Source organism: Ranitomeya variabilis, chromosome 3 (assembly GCF_051348905.1).
Source record: "Ranitomeya variabilis isolate aRanVar5 chromosome 3, aRanVar5.hap1, whole genome shotgun sequence".
Taxonomy (NCBI): domain Eukaryota; kingdom Metazoa; phylum Chordata; class Amphibia; order Anura; family Dendrobatidae; genus Ranitomeya; species Ranitomeya variabilis.
The window spans coordinates 677,912,136-677,939,822 of NC_135234.1; the positions used below are offsets into that span (position 1 = coordinate 677,912,136).

The window sequence follows — 27,687 nt, forward strand, 5'->3', positions numbered from 1 at the left end:
ACTAGACCCCCCAAGGAACTTATCTAGATGTGTGGTGAGCACGTTCAACCCCCAAGTGCTTCACAGAAGTTTACAACGCAGAGCCGTGAAAATAAAAAATCATTTTTCTTTCCTCAAAAAAGATGTTTTAGCAAGCAATTGTTTATTTTCACAAGGGTAACAGGAGAAATTGGAACCCAATATTTGTTGCCCAGTTTGTTGTGAGTACGCTGATACCTCATATGTGGGGGTAAACCACTGTTTGGGCGCACGTCAGGGCTCGGAAGGGAAGTAGTGACATTTGAAATGCAGACTTTGATGGAATGGTCTGCGGGCGTCACGTTGCATTTGCAAAGCCCCTGATGTGCCTAAACAGTAGAAACACCCCACAAGTGACCCCATTTTGGAAACTAGACCCCAAAAGGATCTTATCTAGATGTGTGGTGAGCACTTTCAACCCCCAAGTGTTTCACATAAGTTTATAACGTAGAGCCGTGAAAATAAAAATTAATTGTTCTTTCCTCAAAATTATGTTTTAGCAAGTAATTTTTTATTTTTGCAAGGGTAACAGGAGAAATTGGACCCCAATATTTGTTGCCCAGTTTGTTGTGAGTACGCTGATACCTCATATGTGGGGGTAAACCACTGTTTGGGCGCACGTCAGGGCTCGGAAGGGAAGTAGTGACATTTGAAATGCAGACTTTGATGGAATGGTCTGCGGGCGTCACGTTGCATTTGCAGAGCCCCTGATGTGCCTAAACAGTAGAAACACCCCACACGTGACCCCATTTTGGAAACTAGACCCCCGAAGGAACTTATCTAGATGTGTGGTGAGCACTTTCAACCCCCAAGTGTTTCACATAAGTTTATAACGTAGAGCCGTGAAAATAAAAAATAATTGTTCTTTCCTCAAAATTATGTTTTAGCAAGTAATTTTTTATTTTTGCAAGGGTAACAGGAGAAATTGGACCCCAATAGTTGTTGCCCAGTTTGTCCTGAGTACGCTGGTATCCCATATGTGGGGGTAAACCACTGTTTGGGCGCACGTCGGGGCTTGGAAGGGAGGGTGCACCATTTGACTTTTTGAACGCAAGATTGGCTGGAATCAATGGTGGCGCCATGTTGCGTTTGGAGACCCCTGATGTGCCTAAACAGTGGAAACCCCTCAATTCTAACTTCAACACTAACCCCAACACACCCCTAACCCTAATCCCAACTGTAGCCATAACCCTAATCACAACCCTAACCCCAACACACCCCTAACCACAACCCTAACGCCAACACACCCGTAACCCTAAATCCAACCCTAATCCTAACCCTAATCCCAACCCTACCCACAACTGTAACCCCAACACAACCCTAACCCTATCCTTAACCCTAACCACAAGCCTAATCTTAACCCTATTTCCAACCCTAGCCCTAATTCCAACCCTAAGGGTACCGTCTCACAAAACGATTTACCAACGATCACGACCAGCGATACGACCTGGCCGTGATCGTTGGAAAGTCATTGTGTGGTCGCTGGGGAGCTGTCACACAGACCGCTCTCCAGCGACCAACGATGCCAAGGTCCCGGGTAACCAGGGTAAACATCGGGTTACTAAGCGTGGCCCTGCGCTTAGTAACCCGATGTTTACCCTGGTTACAAGTGAACACATCGCTGGATAGCTGTCACACACAACGATCCAGCGATGACAGCGGGAGATCCAGCGACGAAAGAAAGTTCCAAACGATCTGCTACGACGTACGATTCTCAGCAGGGTCCCTGATCGCTGCTGCGTGTCAGACACAGCGATATCGTATGGATATCGCTGGAACGTCACGGATCGTACCGTCGTAGCGATCAAAGTGCCACTGTGAGACGGTACCCTAACTCTAATTCCAACCCTAACCCTAAGGCTATGTGCCCACTTTGCGGATTCGTGTGAGATTTTTCCGCACCATTTTTGAAAAATCTGCAGGTAAAAGGCACTGCGTTTTACCTACGGATTTACAGCGGATTTCCAGTGTTTTTTTGTGCGGATTTCACCTGCGGATTCCTATTGAGGAACAGGTGTAAAACGCTGCGGAATCCGCACAAAATTGACATGCTGCGGAAAATACACAGCGTTTCCGCACGGTATTTTCCGCACCATGGGCACAGCGGATTTGGTTTTCCATAGGTGTACATGGTACTGTAAACCTGATGGAAAACTGCTACGAATTCGCAGCGGCCAATCCGCTGCGGATCCGCGGCCAATCCGCTGCGGATCCGCGGCCAAATCCGCACTGTGTGCACATGCCCTAACCCTACCCCTAATTCTAACCCTAATTCTAACCCTAGTTCTAACCCTAACCCTAGCAGAAAAAAAAAAATATATATATTTTATTTATTTTTATTATTGTCCCTATGGGGGTGATAAAGGGGGGTCATTTACTATTTTTTTTATTTTGATCACTGTGATAGGCTATATCGCAGTGATCAAAATACATCTGAAACAAATCTGCCAGCTGGCAGATTCGGCGGGCGCAGTGCGCATGCGCCCGCCATATTGGATGATGGCGGCGCCCATGGAGAAGCCGGACGGACACCGGGAGGCCCGGTAAGTATGAAGGGGGGGTGATCGGATCACAGGGGGGGGGACCGGAGCACAGGGAGGGGGCACCGGAGCACGGGGGGAGCGGACAGGAGGACGGAGGAGCGGACAGGACGAATTAGGGGGGCGGCCACGTAACGGAGCACTGGGGGGGCGATCGGTGGGGTGGGGGGGAGGCAGATTAGGTTTTCCAGCCATGGCCGATGATATTGCAGCATCGGCCATGGCTGGATTGTAATATTTCACCCTTTTTTGGGGTGAAATATTACAAATCGCTCTGATTGGCAGTTTCACTTTCAACAGCCAATCAGAGCGATCGTAGCCACGAGGGGGTGAAGCCACCCCCCCTGGGCTGAAGCACCACTCCCCCTGTTCCTGCAGATCGGGTGAAATTGGAGTTAACCCTTTCACCCGATCTGCAGGAGCGCGATCTTTCCATGACGCATACGCTGCGTCACAGGTCGGGAAGGCACCGACTTTCATGACGCAGCGCATGCGTCAAAGGTCGGGAAGGGGTTAATCTTTATTTTCAGTTAATGATATGGCCTACTACGCAGGTGCGGCCGTTGTCATTTTCAAATGGATTTTTTTTTTTAATGAATTTCAGGATAACTTCAAACAAACAAATTACATATACATTACACATTTGATCATGCTGCAGCAGAACAGGATTTTTTCTCAAACATATCTATCTATCTATATATATATATATATATATATATATATATATATATACACACATACGCTGTGTTCCAAATCATTATGCAAATTGGATTTAAGTGTCAAAGATTTAATTGTTTTGTTTTTCAAATAAACTCGTGGATGGTATTGTGTCTCAGGGCTCAATGGATCACTGAAATCAATCTTAACCCCTTTCTGACATTAGACGTACTATCCCGTCGAGGTGGGGTGGGCCAGTATGACCACCGACGGGATAGTACGTCACACGCGATCGGCCGCGCTCACGGGGGGAGCGTGGCCGATCGTGGCTGGGTGTCAGCTGCATATCGCAGCTGACATCCGGCACTATGTGCCAGGAGCGGTCACGGACCGCCCCCGACACATTAACCCCCGGCACACCGCGATCAAACATGATCGCGGTGTACCGGCGGTATAGGGAAGCATCGCGCAGGGAGGGGGCTCCCTGCGGGCTTCCCTGAGACCCCTGGAGCAACGCGATGTGATCGCGTTGCTCCGAGGGTCTCCTACCTCCCTCCTCGCCCCAGGTCCCGGATCCAAGATGGCCGCGGCATCCGGGTCCTGCAGGGAGGGAGGTGGCTTACCGAGTGCCTGCTCAGAGCAGGCGCTGGTAAGCCTGCAGCCCTGCACAGCAGATCGTCGATCTGACAGAGTGCTGTGCACCCTGTCAGATCAATGATCTGTAATGTCCCCCCCTGGGACAAAGTAAAAAAGTAAAAAAAAAATTCCCCACATGTGTGTAAAAAAAATAAATAAAAAAAATATCCTAAATAAAGAAAAAAAAAATATATATATTATTCCCATACATTTCTTTAGCTAAATAAAATAAAAAAAACAATAAAAGTACACATATTTAGTATCGCCGCGTCCGTAACGACCAAACCTATAAAACTGCCCCACTAGTTAACCCCTTCAGTAAACACCGTAAGAAAAAAAAAAAAAAAATGAGGCAAAAAACAACGCTTTATTATCATACCGCCGAACAAAAAGTGGAATAACACGCAATCAAAAAGACTGATATAAATAACCATGGTACCGCTGAAAACGTCATCTTGTCCCGCAAAAAACCAGCCGCCATACAGCATCATCAGCAAAAAAATAAAAAAGTTATAGTCCTGAGAATAAAGCGATACCAAAATAATTATTTTTTCTATAAAATAGTTTTTATCGTATAAAAGCACCAAAACATAAAAAAAATGATATAAATGAGATATCGCTGTAATCGTACTGACCCGACGAATAAAACGGCTTTATCAATTTTACCAAACGCGGAATGGTATAAACGCCTCCCCCAAAAGAAATTCATGAATAGCTGGTTTTTGATCACTCTGCCTCACAAAAATCGGAATAAAAAGCGATCAAAAAATGTCACGTGTCCGAAAATGTTACCAATAAAAACGTCAACTCGTCCCGCAAAAAACAAGATCTCACATGACTCTGTGGACTCAAATATGGAAAAATTACAGCTCTCAAAATGTGGTAACGCAAAAAATATTTTTTGCAATGAAAAGCGTCTTTAAGTGTGTGACGGCTGCCAATCATAAAAATCCGCTAAAAAACCCGCTATAAAAGTAAATCAAACCCCCCTTCATCACCCCCTTAGTTAGGTAAAAATTAAAAAATTAAAAAATGTATTTATTTCCATTTTCCCATTAGGGTTAGGGTTAGGGCTAGAGTTAGGGTTACGGCTAGGGTTACGGCTAGTGACAGGGCTAGGGTTATTGCTAGGGTTAGGGCTAGGGTTGGGGCTAGCGTTGGGGCTACAGTTAGGGTTGGGGCTAAAGATAGGGTTAGGGTTTGGATTACATTTACGGTTGGGAATAGGGTTGGGTGTGTCTGGGTTAGAGGAGTGGTTAGAGTTACTGTTGGGATTAGGGTAAGGGGTGTGTTTGGATTAGGGTTTCAGTTATTAATTGGGGGGTTTCCACTGTTTAGGCACATCAGGGGCTCTCCAAACGGGACATGGCATCCGATCTGAATTCCAGCCAATTCTGCGTTGAAAAAGGAAAACAGTGCTCCTTCCCTTCAGAGCTCTCCCGTGTGCCCAAACAGGGGCTTACCCCAAAATATGGGGTATCAGCGTACTCAGGACAAATTGGGCATCATCTTTTGGGGTCCAATTTCTCCTGCTACCCTTGGGAAAATACAAAACTGGGGGCCAAAAAATAAGTTTTGTGGGAAAAAAAGGATTTTTTATTTTCACGGCTCTGCGTTGTAAACTGTAGTGAAACACTTGGGGGTTCAAAGTTCTCACAACACATCTAGATAAGTTCCTTGGGGGGTCTAGTTTCCAATATGGGGTCACTTGTGGGGGGTTTGTACTGTTTGGGTACATCAGGGGCTCTGCAAATGCAACGTGACGCCTGCAGACCAATCCATTTGTCTGCATTCCAAATGGCGCTCCTTCCCTTCCGAGCTGTCATGCGCCCAAACAGTGGTTCCCCCCCCCCACATATGGGGTATCAGCGTACTCAGGACAAATTGGACAACAACTTTTGGGGTCCAATTTATCCTGATACCCTTGTGAAAATACAAAACTGGGGGCTAAAAAAATAGAATTATTCTTACCGTTAATTCGGTTTCTAGGAACCTTCCACGACGGCATATGGAGGTTGTCTCTTTGCCCTAATGGGGAACAGGAAACACAGAGGTTAAAAGGACCTCCCACCTCCCACTTGCCAGTGACTTACAACTGAGACCATTGCACTGGTTTACCTTTAAAATCCCAGAACTAATCCAGGAATATATATCGGGTGGGAAATTAGTGCCGTCGTGGAAGGTTCCTAGAAACCGAATTAACGGTAAGAATAATTCTATTTTCTCTAGTCACCTTCCACGACGGCATATGGAGGAATACCAACTAATTTTGGCACTAGGGAGGGACAACGGCCTGGAGTACTTTGCGGCCGAAGGCTAAGTCCTTGTTGGACAATACATCTAGTCTGTAATGTTTAGAGAAAGTATGGAGTGAAGACCACGTTGCTGCCCTGCAAATCTGCTCCGGAGATGCGCCTGCTCTTTCTGCCCAGGAAACCGATGTGGATCTTGTTGAATGGGCTTTGATACCTACTGGAGGTAACTTGTTTTCAGCGAGATAGGCTTCCGTAATAGCCTTCTTGATCCATGTAGCGATGGTACTTTTGGCTACCTTTTTCCCCTTGTTTTGTCCTGAGAGATGGATAAACAGGTTATGATCAATTCGGAATGTACTGGTGTGATCCAAGTATTGTAAAAGAATACGTCGAACATCCAAGGTGTTGAATCTTCTTTCTTCCGAGTTTGCTGGATTGTGGCAAAAGGTTGGTAGAAAAATCTCTTGAGAACGGTGGAAGTCAGAGATAACCTTCGGAAGAAAGGACGGATCAAGACGAAGCACAATTGAATCATCTCTTACCAGGAGATAAGGTTCTCGTGTAGACAAGGCCTGTAATTCACCAATTCTTCTGGCTGAAGTAATGGCAACCAAGAACACGGCTTTATAGGCTAGGTTTTGTGGAGAACAAGATGATAGTGGTTCAAAGGGTGGGCCTGTCAGACCCTGGAGAACTATATTGAGATCCCATGGGGGAACTATGACCTGTTTTCTAGGATTCATTCTAGTAGCCGATGTCATGAACCTTTTAATCCAGCGATGACTCGCTAAATCTTGATCAAAGACCGCGCTAAGTGCAGAGACCTGGACCTTGAGGGTACTAGGCCTGAGACCTATTTCCAAGCCTTTTTGCAAAAAGTCCAATATAACGGGTATATTAGGCTTGAGAGGGTCTGGAAGGTTAGGCAGACAGAATGAAGAAAACTTTTTCCAGATCTTGTTGTAGATGGCGTTGGTCACCGGTTTTCTCGATTTTTGTAGGGTAGCTATGACAGGAATTGATAGTCCTTTAGCTCTTAAAACCTGGGTTTCAGCAACCACGCCGCCAAGCTCCACTTCTGAGGGTCTGGGTGGAGAATGGGACCCTGAGAAAGAAGATCGTGTTTTATCGGCAACATTACTGGTCCATCCACTTGTAGTTGGGTAATTAGGTTGAACCAACTCCTTTTGGGCCACAATGGAGCTATCAGGATAGTTGGAGTCCTTTCTAGGCGTATCTTCCGTAGAACCCTGGCAAGGATGGGGATTGGCGGAAAAGCATAAGCTAGATGAAACGGCCAATCTTGGGTTAAAGCATCCAACCCCCTGGGATTGCCTCTCGGGTTCAGGGAAAAAAAGGTTTCGACCTTTGCGTTCTGGTGAGAGGCAAAGAGGTCGACGTCTGGATGACCCCATCTGTGAACCAGCATGCTGAATATTTGAGGATCCAGGCTCCACTCGCCAGGATGGATTTCCTGGCGGCTTAGGTAGTCTGCCTGAATATTTGTAGTTCCCTTGAGGTGGATTGCCGTCAGGGATAATAAGTGCTTTTCGGCCCAAGAAAAGATTCGAGCGGAGATTTTTATTAGACTGAGGGTTCTTGTACTGCCCTGGTGCCTGATATGGGCCACCGTGGTCATGTTGTCCGAGTATATCTGTACATGTTGACCCGAAATCTGATGACTTGCCGCTAGTAGAGTCTCTTCCACAGCCTTGAGCTCCCTGAAATTTGATGATTTCTCGGAAATCGATTGGCTCCACTGGCCCTGATAGGGGACATGGTTCACTATGGCTCCCCAGCCTCTCTTGCTGGCATCTGTTTTGATGGTGGTTAGAGGAGACTGAATCCAGCATACCCCTTTCAGAAGGTTCCTGGGCTTCATCCACCATGTTAAAGAAGCTTTCACTCTGCCCGGAGTGTGGATCCTCTTGGCAAGAGTGCCAGGTTGACCATCCCAATTGTGAAGAATGTGGGCTTGTAGAGTCCTTGAGTGAGCTTGAGCCCAAGCCACCGACTGTATGCAGGCTGTCATGGAACCCAACAGCGACATTCCCTCTCGCAGAGTAGGAGATCTCGTTTCTTTGAACTTCCTGACTTTTGTTAGTAGGGGAAGTCTGTGATCGTCTGGGAGGAAGGACATTTGTTTTGCTGAGTCCAGCATTACTCCCAGAAATCTCCTGGTTTTTGCAGGTTGAAGATGAGATTTTTGTAGGTTCGGAATCCAACCTAGAGATCTCAGAATGTCTAGAGTGGTAGAGACATGTGCTATCAGGGTTATCTCGGTGGAAGCTACTATCAGAAGATCGTCCAGATAGGGCACTATACAGACACCTTGCTTTCGGATAAATGACACTACTTCGGCCATCACCTTGGAGAACACCCTCGGTGCTGATGAAATGCCGAAGGGAAGGACTCCAAACTGATAGTGCTCCACCCGATGATTCCCCTGTATCGCAAACCTGAGATATTTTCTGTGTCTCGGGTGAATAGGGATGTGGAAATACGCATCCTTGAGATCGATGGTAGCCATAAAAGAGTGATGTTCTATCAGAGGAATCGAAGATCTTACGGACTCCATCTTGAACTTGCGATATTTCACGTGCTGGTTCAGACCCTTTAAGTTTATAATAATCCGGACGTCTCCTGAAGGTTTGGGAACCAGGAAGAGTCGGGAGTAGTGTCCTTTCCCCCACTCTGATTGTGGGACTGGGGAAATTACATTTGATCTGATAAGGTCTTTGAGACCTAAGGACAATAGACTGCGATCCCTTGATGATGGAAGGGAAGTGACTTTTAGACCCTGAGGTGGGGGAGAAATTAACTCTATTAACAGGCCGTCTCTGATGACATTGAGAACCCAGTGGGAGCTGGTAATATCCTCCCACTGAACCACATATTTCGAGAGTCTTCCCCCCACCGGGTCGGAGTCATTGTTTGTCCTGCTGGGATTGTTGCTGCTGCTGCTGTTGCGGGACAAAGATATTCTTTCCCCTGCCCTTTGCGTAGCTCCACCTGCCGGTTTTTCCTTTGCCTCTTGCTTGAGAGGGCTGAGTGTCATGATCTCTGCAGGCAGAGATCATAGCAAGCCTATAGAGGGACAAGCTCTCGGAAGATGGAACTATACTGACCATGAACTAAGCCTGCCGCGCAACTAGAAATAGCCAGGTAGCATTTCCTATTTATAGCTAGATGCCCAGCTCTGGCCTAAGACCTAAATAGCTAGCAGAGGGAAATATAAGACCTGGCTCACCTCTAGAGAAATATTCCAAAGAAGACAGTAGCCCCCCACATATAATGACGGTGAGTTCAGATGAAACAACAAACGCAGCAGGAAAATAGTCTTAGCAAATTCGAGGTCCGCTTACTAGATAGCAGAAGACAGATAGTATACTTTCATGGTCAGCAGAAAAATACTAACAAAACACCATCCAGAGATTACCTTAAACTCTGGCATTAACTCATAACGCCAGAGTAGCAATCCCTGATCGACGAGAGCTTTCCAGACACAGTAACAAAACTTCAGCTGCGAACTGGAACAAATAGGCAAAACAAAACATGGACAAAAGTCCAACTTATCAGTAGTTGTCTAGAAGCAGGAACAAGCACTGAGAGGCATCAGATAACATTGTTGACCGGCAAGAAACCACCAGAGAAATGAGCTTAAATAGCGACACCCACTACTGATGGAATCAGGTGAAACAGGAAAGAGGATGACAAGTCCAATTCCACAAGCGGCCACCGGGGGAGCCCAGAATCCAAATTCACAACAGTACCCCCCCCTCAAGGAGGGGGCACCGAACCCTCACCAGATCCACCAGGGCGACCAGGATGAGCCCTATGGAAGGCACGAACAAGATCAGAAGCATGAACATCAGATGCATTGACCCAAGAATTATCCTCCTGGCCGTAACCCTTCCAGTTGACCAGATACTGGAGTTTCCGTCTGGAAACACGAGAGTCCAAAATTTTCTCCACAACGTACTCCAACTCACCCTCAACCAACACCGGAGCAGGAGGCTCAAGAGAAGGTACAACAGGTACCTCATACCTGCGCAATAACGACCGATGAAAAACGTTATGAATGGAAAAGGACGCAGGGAGGTCCAAACGGAAAGAAACAGGATTAAGAATCTCCAATATTCTATAAGGGCCGATGAACCGAGGTTTAAACTTAGGAGAAGAGACCCTCATAGGGACAAAACGAGAAGACAACCACACTAAATCTCCAACACAAAGCCGAGAACCAACACGACGATGACGGTTGGCAAAACGCTGAGTCTTCTCCTGTGACAACTTCAAATTGTCCATAACCTGCCCCCAGATGTGATGCAATCTCTCCACCACCGCCTCCACTCCAGGACAATCCGAGGATTCCACCTGACCGGAGGAAAATCGAGGGTGAAACCCCGAATTACAGAAAAACGGGGACACCAAGGTGGAAGAACTGGCCCGATTATTGAGGGCGAACTCTGCCAATGGCAAAAAAGCAACCCAATCATCCTGGTCAGCAGAGACAAAACACCTCAGATATGTCTCAAGGGTCTGATTAGTCCGCTCGGTCTGGCCATTAGTCTGAGGGTGAAAAGCAGATGAAAAAGACAAATCTATGCCTATCCTAGCACAGAATGCCCGCCAAAATCTAGACACAAATTGGGTACCTCTGTCAGAAACAATATTCTCAGGAATACCGTGCAATCGGACAACATTCTGAAAAAACAGAGGAACCAACTCAGAAGAAGAAGGCAACTTGGGCAGAGGAACCAAATGGACCATTTTAGAGAAACGGTCACAGACCACCCAGATGACAGACATCTTCTGGGAAACAGGCAGATCTGAAATAAAATCCATCGAGATGTGTGTCCAAGGCCTCTTAGGAATAGGCAAGGGCAACAGCAGTCCGCTAGCCCGAGAACTACAAGACTTGGCCCGAGCACAAACGTCACATGACTGCACAAAGACTCGCACATCTCGTGACAGAGAAGGCCACCAGAAGGATCTTGCCACCAAATCCCTGGTACCAAAAATTCCGGGATGACCTGCCAATGCAGAAGAATGTACCTCAGAGATGACTCTGCTGGTCCAATCATCCGGAACAAACAGTCTATCAGGCGGACAACGATCCGGTCTATCCGCCTGAAACTCTTGCAAGGACCGCCGCAGATCAGGAGAAACGGCCGACAAAATTACTCCCTCCCTAAGGATACCTGTGGGTTCAGAATTACCAGGAGAGTCCGGGTCAAAACTCCTAGAAAGGGCATCTGCCTTAACATTCTTAGAACCCGGTAGGTATGACACCACAAAATTAAAGCGAGAAAAAAATAAAGACCAGCGCGCCTGTCTAGGATTCAGGCGTCTGGCAGTCTCAAGATAAATCAAATTTTTGTGGTCAGTCAATACCACCACCTGATGCCTAGCCCCCTCGAGCCAATGGCGCCACTCCTCAAACGCCCACTTCATGGCCAAAAGCTCCCGATTCCCAACATCATAATTCCGCTCTGCGGGCGAAAATTTGCGAGAAAAGAAGGCACAAGGCCTAATGACGGAGCAGTCGGAACCTCTCTGCGACAACACTGCCCCAGCTCCGATCTCCGAAGCGTCAACCTCAACCTGAAAAGGCAGATTCACATCAGGCTGACGCAACACAGGGGCAGAGGCAAAACGGCGCTTAAGCTCCTGAAAGGCCTCTACAGCATGAGGGGACCAATTAGCAACATCAGCGCCTTGTCTGGTCAAATCAGTCAGTGGTTTAACGACATCCGAAAAACCAGCAATAAATCGGCGGTAAAAGTTGGCAAAGCCCAAAAATCTCTGAAGACCCTTAAGAGAGGAGGGCTGAGTCCAGTCACAAATAGCTTGCACCTTGACGGGATCCATCTCAATGGAAGAGGGAGAAAAAATATACCCCAAAAAGGAAATTTTCTGGACCCCAAAAACGCACTTAGACCCCTTCACACATAAAGAATTAGACCGCAGAACCTGAAAAACTCTCCTGACCTGCTGGACATGAGAGTCCCAGTCATCAGAAAAAATCAGAATATCATCCAGATATATTATCATAAATTTATCCAGAAAATCGCGGAAAATATCATGCATAAAAGACTGGAAAACTGAAGGGGCATTAGAAAGACCAAAAGGCATGACCAAATACTCAAAGTGGCCCTCGGGCGTATTAAATGCGGTCTTCCACTCATCCCCCTGCCTGATCCGCACCAAATTATACGCCCCACGAAGATCAATTTTAGAGAACCACTTAGCACCCTCTATACGAGCAAACAAATCAGTAAGCAATGGCAATGGGTATTGATACTTAACAGTGATCTTATTCAGAAGCCGATAATCAATACATGGTCTCAAAGAGCCGTCTTTTTTTGAGACAAAGAAAAACCCAGCTCCCAAGGGAGAAGAAGATGGACGAATATGTCCCTTTTCCAAAGACTCCTTTATATATTCCCGCATAGCAGCATGTTCCGGCACAGACAAATTAAACAAACGACCCTTTGGATATTTACAACCCGGTATCAAATCTATGGCACAATCGCACTCACGGTGCGGAGGTAACGACCCAAGCTTGGGTTCGTCAAAGACGTCTTGATAATCAGAGAGGAACTCAGGGACTTCAGAGGGAATGGACGACGAAATAGAAACCAAAGGTACGTCCCCATGAATACCCTTACATCCCCAGCTCAACACAGACATAGCTCTCCAGTCCAAGACTGGGTTGTGAGACTGCAACCATGGCAATCCCAGTACCAAATCGTCATGTAAATTATACAGCACCAGGAAACGAATAATCTCCTGGTGATCCGGATTGATACGCATGGTTACTTGTGTCCAGTATTGTGGTTTATTATTAGCCAATGGGGTGGAGTCAATCCCCTTCAGAGGAATAAGAGTCTCCAAAGGCTCTAAATCAAAACCACAACGATTGGCAAAGGACCAATCCATAAGACTCAGAGCGGCGCCAGAGTCAACATAGGCGTCCGTGGCAATGGATGACAAAGAGCAAATCAGGGTTACAGACAAAATAAACTTAGACTGAATGGTGCCAATGGAAACAGACTTATCAAGCTTCTTTGTACGCCTAGAGCATGCCGATATAACATGAGTAGAATCCCCACAATAGAAACACAATCCATTCTTCCGTCTAAAATTCTGTCGCTCACTCCTGGACAGAATTCTATCACACTGCATACTTTCTGGCGTCTTTTCCATAGACACCGCCAGATGGTGCATCGGTTTGCGCTCCCGCAGACGCCTATCAATCTGAATAGCCATTGTCATGGACTCATTCAGACCTGCAGGCAAAGGGAACCCCACCATAACATCCTTAACGGCATCAGAGAGACCTTCTCTGAAAGTTGCCGCCAAGGCGCACTCATTCCACTGAGTAAGCACAGACCATTTACGGAATTTTTGGCAGAAAACTTCAGCTTCGTCTTGCCCCTGAGATAGTGCCATCAAAGTTTTTTCTGCCTGAAGTTCCAAATGAGGTTCCTCATAAAGCAAGCCCAAGGCCAGAAAAAACGCATCCACATCGCGTAACGCAGGATCCCCTGCTGGCAATGAGAAGGCCCAATCTTGAGGGTCACCCCTGAGCAAGGAAATCACAATCCTAACCTGCTGAGCAGGGTCTCCAGCTGAACGAGACTTCAGGGACAAATAAAGCTTACAATTATTTCGGAAATTCTGGAAGCTAGCTCTATTCCCTGTGAAGAACTCCGGCAAAGGAATTCTCGGCTCAGATACCGGAGCATGTACTACAAAATCTTGTAAATTTTGTACTTTCGTGATGAGATTATTCAAACCCGCAGTTACACTCTGGAGATCCATTATTGTCAGGTGCACACAGAGCATACAGAGATTAGGAGGAGAGAGAGAAAAAAGACTGCAGCAAGGCAGACTGGAGGAAAAAAAAAAAAAAAATTCCAGCAGACTTCTTATAACTCTCCTTTCTCAACCTGGGTCTTTAACACTTTAACTGGCCGGTCAAACTGTCATGATCTCTGCAGGCAGAGATCATAGCAAGCCTATAGAGGGACAAGCTCTCGGAAGATGGAACTATACTGACCATGAACTAAGCCTGCCGCGCAACTAGAAATAGCCAGGTAGCATTTCCTATTTATAGCTAGATGCCCAGCTCTGGCCTAAGACCTAAATAGCTAGCAGAGGGAAATATAAGACCTGGCTCACCTCTAGAGAAATATTCCAAAGAAGACAGTAGCCCCCCACATATAATGACGGTGAGTTCAGATGAAACAACAAACGCAGCAGGAAAATAGTCTTAGCAAATTCGAGGTCCGCTTACTAGATAGCAGAAGACAGATAGTATACTTTCATGGTCAGCAGAAAAATACTAACAAAACACCATCCAGAGATTACCTTAAACTCTGGCATTAACTCATAACGCCAGAGTAGCAATCCCTGATCGACGAGAGCTTTCCAGACACAGTAACAAAACTTCAGCTGCGAACTGGAACAAATAGGCAAAACAAAACATGGACAAAAGTCCAACTTATCAGTAGTTGTCTAGAAGCAGGAACAAGCACTGAGAGGCATCAGATAACATTGTTGACCGGCAAGAAACCACCAGAGAAATGAGCTTAAATAGCGACACCCACTACTGATGGAATCAGGTGAAACAGGAAAGAGGATGACAAGTCCAATTCCACAAGCGGCCACCGGGGGAGCCCAGAATCCAAATTCACAACAGCTGAGGTTGTGGGCCACGAAAAAAACGTTTCCTAGGCTGTTTTTGCTCAGGGAGCGCCTTCTTTTTGTCGGTGGCTTTATCGAGAATATCGTCTAGGGCAGGACCAAAGACGTAGTCTCCTTTGAAAGGTATGGTGCAGAGCTTAGACTTAGAGGTGATATCCCCACTCCAGAGCTTAAGCCAGAGGGCTCTTCTGGCAGAGTTGGAAAGTACGAGGGATCTGGCGGCGACTCTTACAGACTCCAGAGAAGCGTCCGCCAAATACCCTGTAGCTTTATGCAGAATGGGTAGGGAATCCAATATCTCGCCTCTTGAGGTACCTTGAGATATGTGATTCTCTAATTTCTCAAGCCAGCAGGAGAGGGCTCTTGCCACACAGGTGGAGGCGACGTTAGCCTTAAGGACAGCTGCAGAAGTTTCCCATGATTTTCTGAGGAGACTTTCGATCTTTCTATCCATGGGATCCTTCAATTGAGAAGAATCCTCAAAGGGGAGTGCGGTTCTCTTGGCGACTCTAGCCACTTGCACATCGACCTTGGGAATATCTAATTTAAGGTCGTCCTCAAGCAGAAATCTGTGCTTCATTTCTGAAGGGGTACTAAGACGCCTCTCAGGTAGTTCCCATTCCTGATTAATCATATTAGTGATATTGGCATGAACTGGGAAGCCCACTCTCTTCTCCGATGAAAGACCACCGAACATCTGATCCTGTATGGACTGCGGTACAGGTTCCTCTTCTAGTCCCATGGTATTACGGACAGCAGAGACTAGATCCTCAATATAGTCTGAGGAGAAAAGGTACTTCCTGACCTCAGCTTTAGGGGATACTGGATCCTCCCAGCCAACAGATGAGGCATGAGAGAGGTCCGAATCAGAGTCGGATTCCACAACCTGAATTTTCCTCTTCTTAGCCGGGGAATGAGGTTGTGGCTGCGGAGATGGAGGTGGGGGTGGAGGTGTAAAGGCTGCCAGAGAAGATTGTACCTCCTGTTTTACTAATGAGCGAATCTCATCCAATAGTGATGGCTGCTCAGCTCTTATTATCTTGTCCGTACATGACTGACAAAGTTTCTTGTCCCAGTTAGGAGGACATTTAGTGGAACAGATAGGGCACTTCTTTCTATAGGCACCTTTAGGGGCAGGTTTTTCTCCCTGAAATATATAAAGGGAGAGAGGGGTGAGGACTTCTAACCCCTGCTACACTCCTCCCGGATCCCATCCCTGCGAACACTTACAGAGGCAGGGGTGGCGCTGGGCTCCGCAGATACGGGGCATGAAGAACCTTCCATACTGAAGGAGATAGCCTTACCTCAGTGGTGGTTCAGCAGGCTTTTATGGACGCCGTCCAAGCAGCTGCTCCAGCGATTAATCCCCCTCCCCCTCCAGAATCCAGGTGAGGGAGCTGTGCGGTCCGACACGCCGGCCGGCGAAACCCGGAAGTACCGGCTTCTGGATGCATGAAGAAACCGGAAGTGACGCGCGAGAGCCGCTGACGTCACTTCCGGAACGCCGAGCCGACAACATGGAGGAGGAGGACGCCGGGCAGCTCCAGGAGGAGCCCGGTTAGGGAACCCCGGCCTGCTTTGCCCTCGTGGGGGCGCGGGAAGGCCGGGCGGGGGTCCCGAGGCCCTGCAAGCAGGAACGACGGGAGCAGCATGAGAAGGAGGCCAGAGGCGACCATCTGCTGCCCGGCTAAACAGGCAGCGCCTGCAAGGTACCGTAGCCACCGGCCACTACAGCACATGAGGAAACCTCTACCTGTCCCATGGGGAACAGGAAAGACACTGGCAAGTGGGAGGTGGGAGGTCCTTTTAACCTCTGTGTTTCCTGTTCCCCATTAGGGCAAAGAGACAACCTCCATATGCCGTCGTGGAAGGTGACTAGAGAAATCATTTTTTGTGAAAAAAAAAAAAAATTATTTTCACGGCTCTGCGTTATAAAGTGTAGTGAAACACTTGGGGGTTCAAAGCTCTCAAAACACATCTAGATAAGTTCCTTAGGGGGTCTACTTTCCAAAATGGTGTCACTTGTGGGGGTTTTTAATGTTTAGGCACATCAGGGGCTCTCCAAACGCAACATGGCATCCCATCTTAATTCCAGTCAATTTTGCATTGAAAAGTAAAATAGCACTCCTTCCCTTCCGAGCTCTTCTATGCGCCCAAACAGTGGTTTACCCCCACATATGGGGTATCGTCGTACTCAGGACAAATTGCACAACAACTTTTGTGGTCTAATTTCTTCTCTTACCCTAGGGGAAATAAAAAAATGGGGGCGAAAAGATCATTTTTGTGAAAAAATATGATTTTTTATTTCTACGGCTCTGCATTATAAACTTCTGTGAAGCACTTGTTGGGTCAAAGTGCTCAACACACATCTAGATAAGTTCCTTAAGGGGTCTACATTCCAAAATGGTGTCACTTGTGGGGGGTTTCAATGTTTAGGCACATCAGGGGCTCTCCAAACGCAACATGGCGTCCCATCTAAATTCCAGTCAATTTTGCATTGAAAAGTCAAATGGCGCTCCTTCCCTTCCGTGCTCTGCCCTGCGCCCAAACAATGGTTTACACCCACATATGGGGTATCAGCGTACTCAGGACAAATTGCACAACAATTTTTGGGGTCCAATTTCTTCTCTTACCCTTGGAAAAATAAAAAATTGGGGGCAAAAAGATCATTTTTGTGAAAAAATATGATTTTTTATTTTTACGGCTCTGCATTATAAACTTCTGTGAAGCACTTGTTGGGTCAAAGTGCTCACCACACATCTAGATAAGATCCTTAGGGGGTCTACTTTCCAAAATGGTGTCACTTGTGGGGGGTTTCAATGTTTAGGCACATCAGGGGCTCTCCAAATGCAACATGGCGTCCCATCTCAATTCCAGTCAATTTTGCATTGAAAAGTCAAATGGCGCTCCTTTCCTTCCGAGCTCTGCCATGCGCCCAAACAGTGGTTTACCCCCACATATGGGGTATCAGTGTACTCAGGACAAATTGTACAACACATTTTGGGGTCTATTTTCACCTGTTACCCTTGGTAAAATAAAACAAATTGGAGCTGAAATAAATTTTGTGTGAAAAAAAGTTAAATGTTCATTGTTATTTAAACATTCCAAAAATTCCTGTGAAACACCTGAAGGGTTAATAAACTTCTTGAAAGTGGTTTTGAGTACCTTGAGGGGTGCAGTTTTTAGAATGGTGTCACATTTGGGTATTTTCTATCATATAGACCCCTCAAAATGACTTCAAATGAGATGTGGTCCCTTAAAAAAAATGGTGTTGTAAAAATGAGAAATTGCTGGTCAACTTTTAACCCTTATAACTCCGTCACAAAAAAAAATTTTGGTTCCAAAATTGTGCTGATGTAAAGTAGACATGTGGGAAATGTTACTTATTAAGTATTTTGTGTGACATATGTCTGTGATTTAAGGGCATAAAAATTCAAAGTTGGAAAATTGCGAAATTTTCAAAATTTTCGCCAAATATTCGTTTTTTTCACAAATAAACGCAAGTTATATCGAAGAAATTTTACCACTATCATGAAGTACAATATGTCACGAGAAAACAGTGTCAGAATCGCCAAGATCCGTTAAAGCGTTCCAGAGTTATAACCTCATAAAGGGACAGTGGTCAGAATTGTAAAAATTGGCCCGGTCATTAACGTGCAAACCACCCTTGGGGGTGAAGGGGTAAAACACATGTGATAATTGTTTTTCCAGGTGATTCTAATTAAAGGAAAACTACTTAAAAATGATGTTCCACATTATTAAGCAGGTCACAGTTTTCAAGTAACATGGGAAAGAAAAAGGATCTCTCTGCTGCTGAAAAGCATCAAATAGTGTAATGCCTTGGTGAAGGGATGAAAACATTAGAAATTTTCCAAAAACATAAGCGTGATCATCATACTGTTAAGAGATTTGTGGCTGTATCTGAGCACAAATGTGTTTGTGCTGATAAAGGCATAATGAGGAAGATTTCTGCCAGGCAAGTTCATCGGATTAAGAGAGCAGCTGCTAAAAAGCCATTACAAAGCAGCAAACAGTTATTTGAAGCTGCTGGTGCCTCTGGAGTCCCTCGAACCTCAAGGTGTAGGCTCCTTCAAAGGCTTGCTGTGGTGCATAAACCTACTATTCGGCCAGCCTTAAACAGTGTTCACAAGCAGAAATGGTTGTATTGGGCCCACACATACATGAAGACTAATTTCCAAACAGTCTTGTTTACTGATAAGTGTTAAGCAACCCTGGATGGTCCAGAAAGATGGAGTAGTGGATGGTTGGTGGATGGCCACCATGTCCCAACAAGGCTGCAACGTCAGCAAGGATGTGGAGGAGTCATGTTTTGGGCCAGAATCATGGGAAACAGCTGGTAAGGCCCTTTAAGGTTCCTGAAGGTGTGAAAATGACCTCTGCAACGTATATAGAGTTTCTGACTGACAACTTTCTTCTATGGTCTAAAAAGCAGAAGCGTGCCTTCAGGAGCAAAATCATCTTCATGCTGACAATGCCCCATTTCATGCTGTAAAGAATACCTCTGAGTCATTGGCTGCTATGGGCATAAAAAGAGATAAACTCATGGTGTGGCCACCATCTTCCCCTGACCTCAACCCTATAGTGAACCTTTGGAGCATCATCAAGCAAAAGATCTATGAGGGTGGGAGGTAGTTCACATCCAAACAGCAGCTCTGGGAGGCTATTCCAACTTCATGCAAAGAAATACAAGCAGAAACTCTCCAAAAACTCACAAGTTCAATGGATGCAAGAATTGTGAAGGTGACATCAAAGAAGGGTTCCTATATTAACCTGTAACTTGGCCTGTTGGGATGTTTTGCCGTTAAATAGCTTTTTTGTTCAGTGAATGTGACCTCCTAATGCTGCAAATTCCACAAATGAGCATTTTCAGTTCTTTAAAACATATCAAATGTTTAGAAATTCTACTGTGCATAATAATTTGGAACAGTGCATTTTGAGTTTTTATTCATTTTGGAGATTATACTGTTATCATTGGGAGGTTTCTTCAATAAAATTCGATGTATAATCTAACGGGTGATGACTTTTAATAGACTGTCATTTGCACCGACCATTTAGGAAAATCTGATAAAAATGTAATTTGCATAATAATTTGGAACATAGTGTATATAATTGTCTAAGGGGTACTTCCGTCTTTGTCGGCAACTTCCGTCACGGAAATCCCACGTCACTGATTGGTCTCGCCCGCTGCCTGTCATGGCTGCTGCGACCAATCAGCGACGGGCACAGTCCGATTAGTCCCTCCCTACTCCCCTGCAGTCAGTCCCTACGTGACTGAGCAATATGCTACGTGACTGAGCAATATGCTACGTGACTGGGCAATATGCTACGTGACTGGGCAATATGCTACGTGACTGCGCTATATACTACGTGACTGGGCAATATACTTCGTGACTGGGCAATATACTACGTGACTGGGCAATATACTACGTGACTGGGCAATATACTACGTGGGCTGTGCAATATACTACGTGGACATGCATATTCTAGAATACCCGATGCGTTAGAATCGGGCCACCATCTAGTAAATAATATTCATTAAGTAAACTAAGGGCAGGTGGCTGAGTGATCAGTGACCTGTCAGAAGCCATACACATGAATACCTAATCAGAGCACCACATGCAGACCTCCCCCAAAGGACGCCACAGAGCATATCATTAACGCAAAACTAAAAATAAAAGATTAAACAACCACAAGCATCTGTGTACTGTTGTATTACCAGTTATGTCAAGATATAGATGAGAACCTTCCATATTGTCTGTTTCCCTCACGTCTGATTTCTACTGTTACAGAGGACCAGCGGGTGAGCTAAGTCATTGTATTTAAGTCAGGCAATGCTTCCTTGGAAAAAGTTATGCAAATTAGCCCTTCTCCAGGAGAATGAACGTTGTGTTTCCACTAACACCTACTGGACGAAGTATAGAAACTGTGACCCCTGCGTGTATAGAGGAGAATCTGGTTTGGATTATATTCTTCATCATGTTATAAGCTTGTTAAAAGAAAATTTGTCCAGTGTTCAAAAAATTATCTTGTAAAAATCCCTGAGCTCCCTTAATTTTGTCACTATTTCCGTTTTGCATTGCTCAGTTGCAGAGATATTTATTTAGGAGTGCAGCATGTGAAATCTTTGCTTGCAGTACAACCGGGCGCTTCTGCAAAGTCTTCTCTGAGGGGCGGGAGTATTCACTCTCCATCCCAGACGCTGTCAGTCATGGCTCAGCAGCACCGTGACTGCTAGATCAGCTGCTGAGCTATGGTTGGTAGCATCTGGGAAGGAGAGGTGAAACTGAAAGCCTCAGACTTGCAGAAACGCCCAGTTGCACTTCAGAGATTTCACATACTGTGCTCCAAAAGGAAAATAAATACCTCTGCAATGGAGCAACACAGAGAAAAACGCAACAGAGCAGCAAAATCAGGAGAGCTCAGGGATTTTTATAAGGTATTTTACTCAATTTTTTGAGCAAGGTCCTCATTAAAGCGTTAAACACCGAACCATGTGCAATACAGTTGACATCTTCCTGCTGTTCATTAAATCACTGAACAATTTAAGAAAATAGAACAAGCATGTGAAAATCAGACATGTGAATGGGGCCTTACAAAGTGATCGCCTCTAGTAGATGACACAGACAGTTTCCCTTCTCCTGGAGTGTGCATACCTTCTTATGAAAGCTGCTTATATTAAACATGTACACTCAAACACGAGTCCTACCACTACGGAGACACATAGGTAAGGCTCTAACCTTAGGAAAGGCAGGCTTTTCAGCTTTCTCCTGTGTCATTTTAAATACCAAATCATCCCTTTAAACCTCTATACAAGACAAATGGTGAAAATGCGCAAATACCAGCTGCAGTTCAAGCAGACACTGAAGAGCTGGGCTGGCCTGATCGCACACTCATTATTGACTTCTTCCTAGGGGCAAAACTTCACTTGTTCAGGCTTAGTCTCATTCAGAAGTAATCCTTGCATCTTCTCGCTTAATCATGTGCACCAGTGACCCCATTCCGTCACCTCTCCTACAGTCCCTTTCCCCATATGTCACCTCTCATTTAACAAAAATATTCAACCTTTCTCTCTCTTCCAGTATATATCCCTCCTCATTTAAGCATGCCATCATACATCCACTACTTAAAAAACCATCCATCGATCAAAACTGCCGCTAATTATAGACCTGTCTCTAATCTTCCCTTCATCTCTAAACTCCTCGAACGCCTGGTCCACTCCCGTCTTACCCGCTATCTCTCAGATAACTCTCTTCTCAACCCTCTTCAATCTGGTTTCCGCTCTTTACACTCTACTGAAACTGCCCTCACTTAAGTCTCTAATGATCTACTAACAGCTAAATCTATTGGTCACTACTCCATGCTGATTCTCCTGGATCTCTCCACAGCATTCGATACTGTGGATCATCAGCTCCTCCTAACTATGCTCCGCTCCATCGGCCTCAAGGACACCATTTTCTTCTGGTTCTCAACCTATCTTTCTGACCGCTCCTTCACTGTATCTTTTGCTGGTTCCACCTCCTCTCACCTTCCCCTTACTGTTGGGGTTCCTCAAGGATCAGTCCTAGGCCCCCTCCTTTTCTCTTTGTATACTGCCCCTATTGGACAATCAATAGATTTGGTTTCCAGTACCATCTCCATGCTGACACCCAATTATACACATCTCCTGAGGGAGGACATGATGTCTCTAACATCATGTCCTCCCTCTATCTGAAACTGAACCTGTCAAAAACTGAACTCCTCGTGTTCTCTCCTTTTACTAACCCACCTTTGCCTGACATTGCCATCTCCGTGTGTGGTTCCACCATTACTCCCAAGCAACATGCCCGCTGCCTTGGGGTCATACTTGATTCCGAGCTTTCCTTCACCCCCACATCCGATCATTGGCTCGCTCTTCTTATCTGCATCTCAAAAACATTTCTAGAATTCTCCCTTTTCTTACTTTCGACTCTGCAAAAACTCTTACTGTTTCACTCAATCATTCTCGTTTGGTCTATTGTAACTCTCTCCTAAACGGCCTCCCTCTTACCAAACTCTCCCCGCTCCAATCTGTCCTGGATCTGCTGCCAGGATTATATTCCTCACCAACTGTTACACCGATGCCTCTACCCTGTGCCAGTCATTACACTGGTTACCCATCCACTCCAGAATCCAGTACAAAACTATTACCCTCATTCACAAAGCGCTCCATGGCTCAGCCCCACCGTACATCTCCTCCCTGGTCTCAGCCTACCACCCTAAATAATCAGAACCTCCCACTCCCGTCTCCAAGACTTTTCACGTGCTTCGCCAATTCTTTGAAATCCACTACCCAGGTTAATACCATTAATCCCCACAGTTTTAAGCGTGCCCTAAAAACGGATTTGTTCAGACTGGCCTACCGCCTCAACGTATTAACCTAATTATCCCTGTGTGGCCCATTCATATAAGTTAAACCAAAATCAGGTTCCTCGCATCATGTTCTCATACAATTTATGCACTTAATAGCCCTCTGTGTCTGTACTGCTACATACTTAGGCTGTTAACTGGTTCATGCAGCTCTACATGAACACTCGATACTTACACTATGGCTGGTCCGAACAACAAAAGCAAATGTAACCATCCACCTCTTGTGTCTCCTTTTTCCTCAATTTGTAAGCTTGCGAGCAGGGCCCTCATTCCTCTTGGTATCTATTTTGAACTGTGATTTTTGTTATGCTGTAATGTCTATTGTCTGTACAAATCCCCTCTATAATTTGTAAAGCGCTGCCGAATATGTTGGCGCTATATAAGTCAAATCATTATTATTCCCTGGCAGTCCACCCTTGCTGCCCAATGAACTGAGGGTGCAATATATTATGTAGGGGTACCTGATCTATATACCTAAAATATATGGCTCCGAGATTTCTCCCAAAAAATGAAAGAACATTTATTGTCAGTAAAAGGACATTTTCAGTAAAATGAGCACAACGTGAGCCTCCTGCTCTCACTTGTAACATTTCTATCAATAGTTTGACATACAGGTCAGTACTAGGACAGCATTCACATCATACATATATCAATCACAAGTTCTGCTACAAGTGTTGCTCTCAGCGAAGGTTTTAATGTACTTTGTAAATGTACGATACTGCAGCAGTCACTGTTCATGAAACACCTTCTGCTTCAAAAGTCTGAATAAGTCCAGCATTATATATAGAACTAGCTACAACTTATCAGAAATAAAAAAAAAAAATCTGATTTTGCACCTTTTCAGCTTTGGTTTTGCCCTGTACCACTATTTTATGCACAGAAATTTTAGATCTCAGATCCACTGGGCTCAGTCTCCGAACTTGGCATCCGCAGATCAGTGTCATTTCTTACCATTGAGAAAAGTCCAACCACACTGAGAAGTGCGAGCAGCATTGTGACAGCACACAAACGAAACATATTTCTCGTACCACTTTGATAGTCACTGTCATGAAGCACTAGAAGCCCCAGTCCAGCGATAAGGTTCAGGGGTACTCTGAACCAGTTCATTACCCCTGTTTGTTCTTTTTCTGGGATCAGTCGTCGCCTCAGAAAACTCATTGCTGGGAAGTAGAGTCCACAGGCTAGCTCGATGAGGAGGAATGCAAGGAAGGACTCTGTTGGGCGTTCCTGCCCTGGCGCTGTAGAGAAGGTTAGCATGAAGAGGGAGAAGAAGACCATGAGAACAGACAAGCAGACAATGTGCATGGGCTGCAGGTGATATTTCTTTGAAGTTGCAAGTCGGTAGAGTGATGACCCAGTTGCACTTGCTGCCATGAAGCCAGAGAAGGCAATCCCAAGGGGAGTATTATAAGGATCCAGTACAGGGGTCCAAAGGAATATAAAAATGTAAACCACACTCTCAAATAATGCCTGTATGGCACCTAAAAGCAATACACGGCGGTCCCTCAGAAGACACCTCAGACCATCACCACAGCTTCGGGTAATGCTGCTGCTCTGTCCACGGTTCTCGTCCCATTCCCGAAACATTAAAGCTACAGACAAACCTAACAGTGGTACGGCTAGCACAGAGGGTGAAGCTGGCCCGAGTCCTAGCCACTCTGCGCAGGCATTTGCAGTTACTCCTGCAACAATTGCAATGGCACCGTTCCAGGTAGAAACCTGAGAGAAAGTGTGAGGCAGCCATTCTGCTGGGAAATCATGGTGTTCGGTATGTTCATGAGAATACCATGATTCAAAGGACGAAAACAACAAGGAGCTTGAGAATCCACCAAGAACACGACCAGTCAAGAGCACAAAATAGTCCTGAGATAGTTTACACAAGTAACAACCTGCAAGGAGGAGGGTAAAAAGTATACATGATTTCCGTCGACCAAGACGTCCTGTCAGGGGAGCACTTATCAACCCTGAGAGCACAGTGGCCCCAAAACCACACACATATATGATGGCAATCTGTCCTTCTAGAAAGTGATAGTGCTGGTACAGTTTGTACAGGTAGGGACCTTGCAGCCAGTCTGCTGCCAATGCTGGGAAGTAGGCTCGGAAAAAGACATGTTGAAAACGTCGGAAAGCTGGGTTGCCCAACGAGTTGTTGGTAGGTACATTTTTGGAATGGCACGCCGAGAACTCCAGCACTGCCCATAGAGCCAAAAGGCCAACGAGGATCAAATATGCCGTCACCAACATAATGTATCATCGAAATGGCATTCTGAGAGAAGCTAAAACAAAAAGAGAGAACGACTTATTAACCAGACATAACCTTGCATAAAAGTAAATGTGAAACACTAACAGCTAGCTAAAGTCAATGAGAATAAAGCTATATGACCAAAAGTGATGGACAACAATACTTACCCTGACTGATCCCTGCAGCTCACATTCCCATGCTGCCAGTCCTTGCTGGCCTCTACTTGTCTTGTCTGAAATAGAAATTGCAATAAGTAAATGCCAACTCTGCTAATCACTTGCCACACTAATGCCCTCTCTCATCCAGTGAATGATGCCATTATCAGTGGGATTAAAAGGTAGAAACTAGCAGGGACAGGTAGGTGTTGGAACAGAAGCTGCAGGGGATCATTGAGGATGAGCATTGCTTCTTTTATTCACACTTTTTACTGTGGGACAAATGGACTCAGCACTCAAATTACCAGATTTTGGATTTTACCAGCTTAAAGATGCTTTCACGCTGCGCTCTTTGCCAAGTTCAGTGGTCCTGTAGGGGCTTAGACCCTAAGCCCACCACAAAATGGGAATGCACACCTGAAAATAATGCACGTTCAAGCACAGCGTCTCCTGACTGCACTATAATAGCAGCAGTGCTGACTCATACGCCCAAATCCGGTTATATGGGGGGATTCGGACGTATGACCTGATGGGACCACTGAACGTGGCGAAGAATGCAGTGATGGAGGACCCTTATGGGGCAGAGACTGTGAGAAGACAAATCAGGGAACGGTCACAATGGAAATCTCTGATGTGGCCGATGGATCAGCAGAGGTCATCACTACACAGGCAGGAGGTACATGTGTGATGAGACTACACAGGCAGGAGGTACATGTGTGATGAGACTACACAGGCAGGAGGTACGTGTGTGATGAGACTACACAGGCAGGAGGTACGTGTGTGATGAGACTACACCGCCATTTACAGGCAACTCAGTGCCAATTAGAGGTGAGCGGATCAATTCGGAACAAATTACAGGTTTTATAAATTCCTAGAAAAATTAAGGAAGAAAGCAATGGATGACAGAAAAAAAGACAAGGGAGCGGCGGCGCGAACAACCAGCCAGGACAGGAGGCGAATTCTGTTATTTCCCCCCATTCTCAGACTGTAACGTCAGGAGATTCCACCATTCATGTCAGACACGTAGTAACCAACACAGAGCGGCTCACACACAAGACAGGGACATGACGCCTGCAAGTGACTAGGAGCCTGAGACTTGTAGTTCCACAGGCAGGGACAACACATAGAAGCGCTATAATCCGTGTATCCGACCACTTCCGCCTTCAGATACCGACCCTCCGACCGCCGCCTACTGCCGCCTCCTCCCGCAGCGCTCTCCCTCTCCGCCGTCCATCGCGATCATCGCTGGTGCTGGCCACACTTCCGCTTCCGGGAGGAGACGCACCCCGAGGGCGGGGCGCAGAGAGGCACGTGACCCTCAGCTTGGGGGAGTGATGCGGTCACGTGACCTCCGCTCTCCGTGTGACGGGCAGGTCTCCCCTGTCACCCATGTAGCCAGCCGTGCAGTAATGTGGCTGCTGCGCCACAACTCCTGTACAAGCCAGTGGCAGCCATGCGCACAGGGTCAGTCTGGGAGAAGGGGATTCTGTTGACAAGAATTTGTCACTATTCCACAGGTTCGGTACTGACTGATAGATCGGTGGGGTCTGACCACTGGGATCCGCACTAATTGATACAGGGGCACTTTAGTCCCTGTTAGGGCGCAGTCAGATAACATGGACGACGATGGCATCGCAGTGCACGGACTGGCTGTCGGCTCTCCGGATAGAAATACATGAAGCTGTCACGCTACGTTCAGGAGAGCCGCCGGCCAGTCCGTGCACCGTGATGCCATAGTCGTCTGCGTTTTATGTCCGTCTGGCTGCGCCCTTAGAAGGGAGCAGCAGTGCACACGGCAGACCCCCGCTCCATTAAAGGGAACCTGTCACCCCCAAAATAGAAGGTAAGCTAAGCCCACCAGCATCAAGGGCTTATCTACAGCATTCTGGAATGCTGTAGACAGGTACTGACAGGGGCTGAAATTCAGTCCTGGCATTTGAAATCCCACATGCCCATGCTGTCCCCGTTCCCAAGCACCAGATGGGATATACAGTTAGGTCCATATATATTTGGACAGAGACATTTTTCTCATTTTGGTTACAGACATAACCACAATGAATTTT

General features: G+C 46.0%; 1 protein-coding gene across 2 annotated transcripts; it reads right to left on the reverse strand.

Moving 5' to 3' along the window:
- Nucleotides 1-23,722: 23,722 nt before the first annotated feature.
- Nucleotides 23,723-26,930, reverse strand: SLC61A1 (solute carrier family 61 member 1). Of its 2 annotated transcripts, XM_077298000.1 has the most exons (3): nucleotides 26,800-26,930; nucleotides 25,637-25,701; nucleotides 23,723-25,503 (listed from the first exon to the last, which is right to left on the reverse strand). In XM_077298000.1, the coding sequence occupies exon 3, from the start codon at nucleotides 25,469-25,471 to the stop codon at nucleotides 24,113-24,115; it is 1,359 nt and encodes a 452-aa protein (XP_077154115.1). In that variant the 5' UTR covers nucleotides 25,472-25,503; nucleotides 25,637-25,701; nucleotides 26,800-26,930; the 3' UTR covers nucleotides 23,723-24,112. The 2 variants fall into 2 exon arrangements, with proteins under 2 accessions (XP_077154115.1, XP_077154116.1); XM_077298001.1 differs by lacking the exon at nucleotides 25,637-25,701 and having other exon boundaries at nucleotides 26,800-26,927.
- Between the last annotated feature and the right edge of the window lie 757 nt (nucleotides 26,931-27,687).

Coding starts and splice junctions, on each gene's coding strand:
- SLC61A1 (XM_077298000.1), bottom strand. CDS start 25,471: ATGTTGGTGACGGCATATTTGATCCTCGTTGGCCTTTTGGCTCTATGG.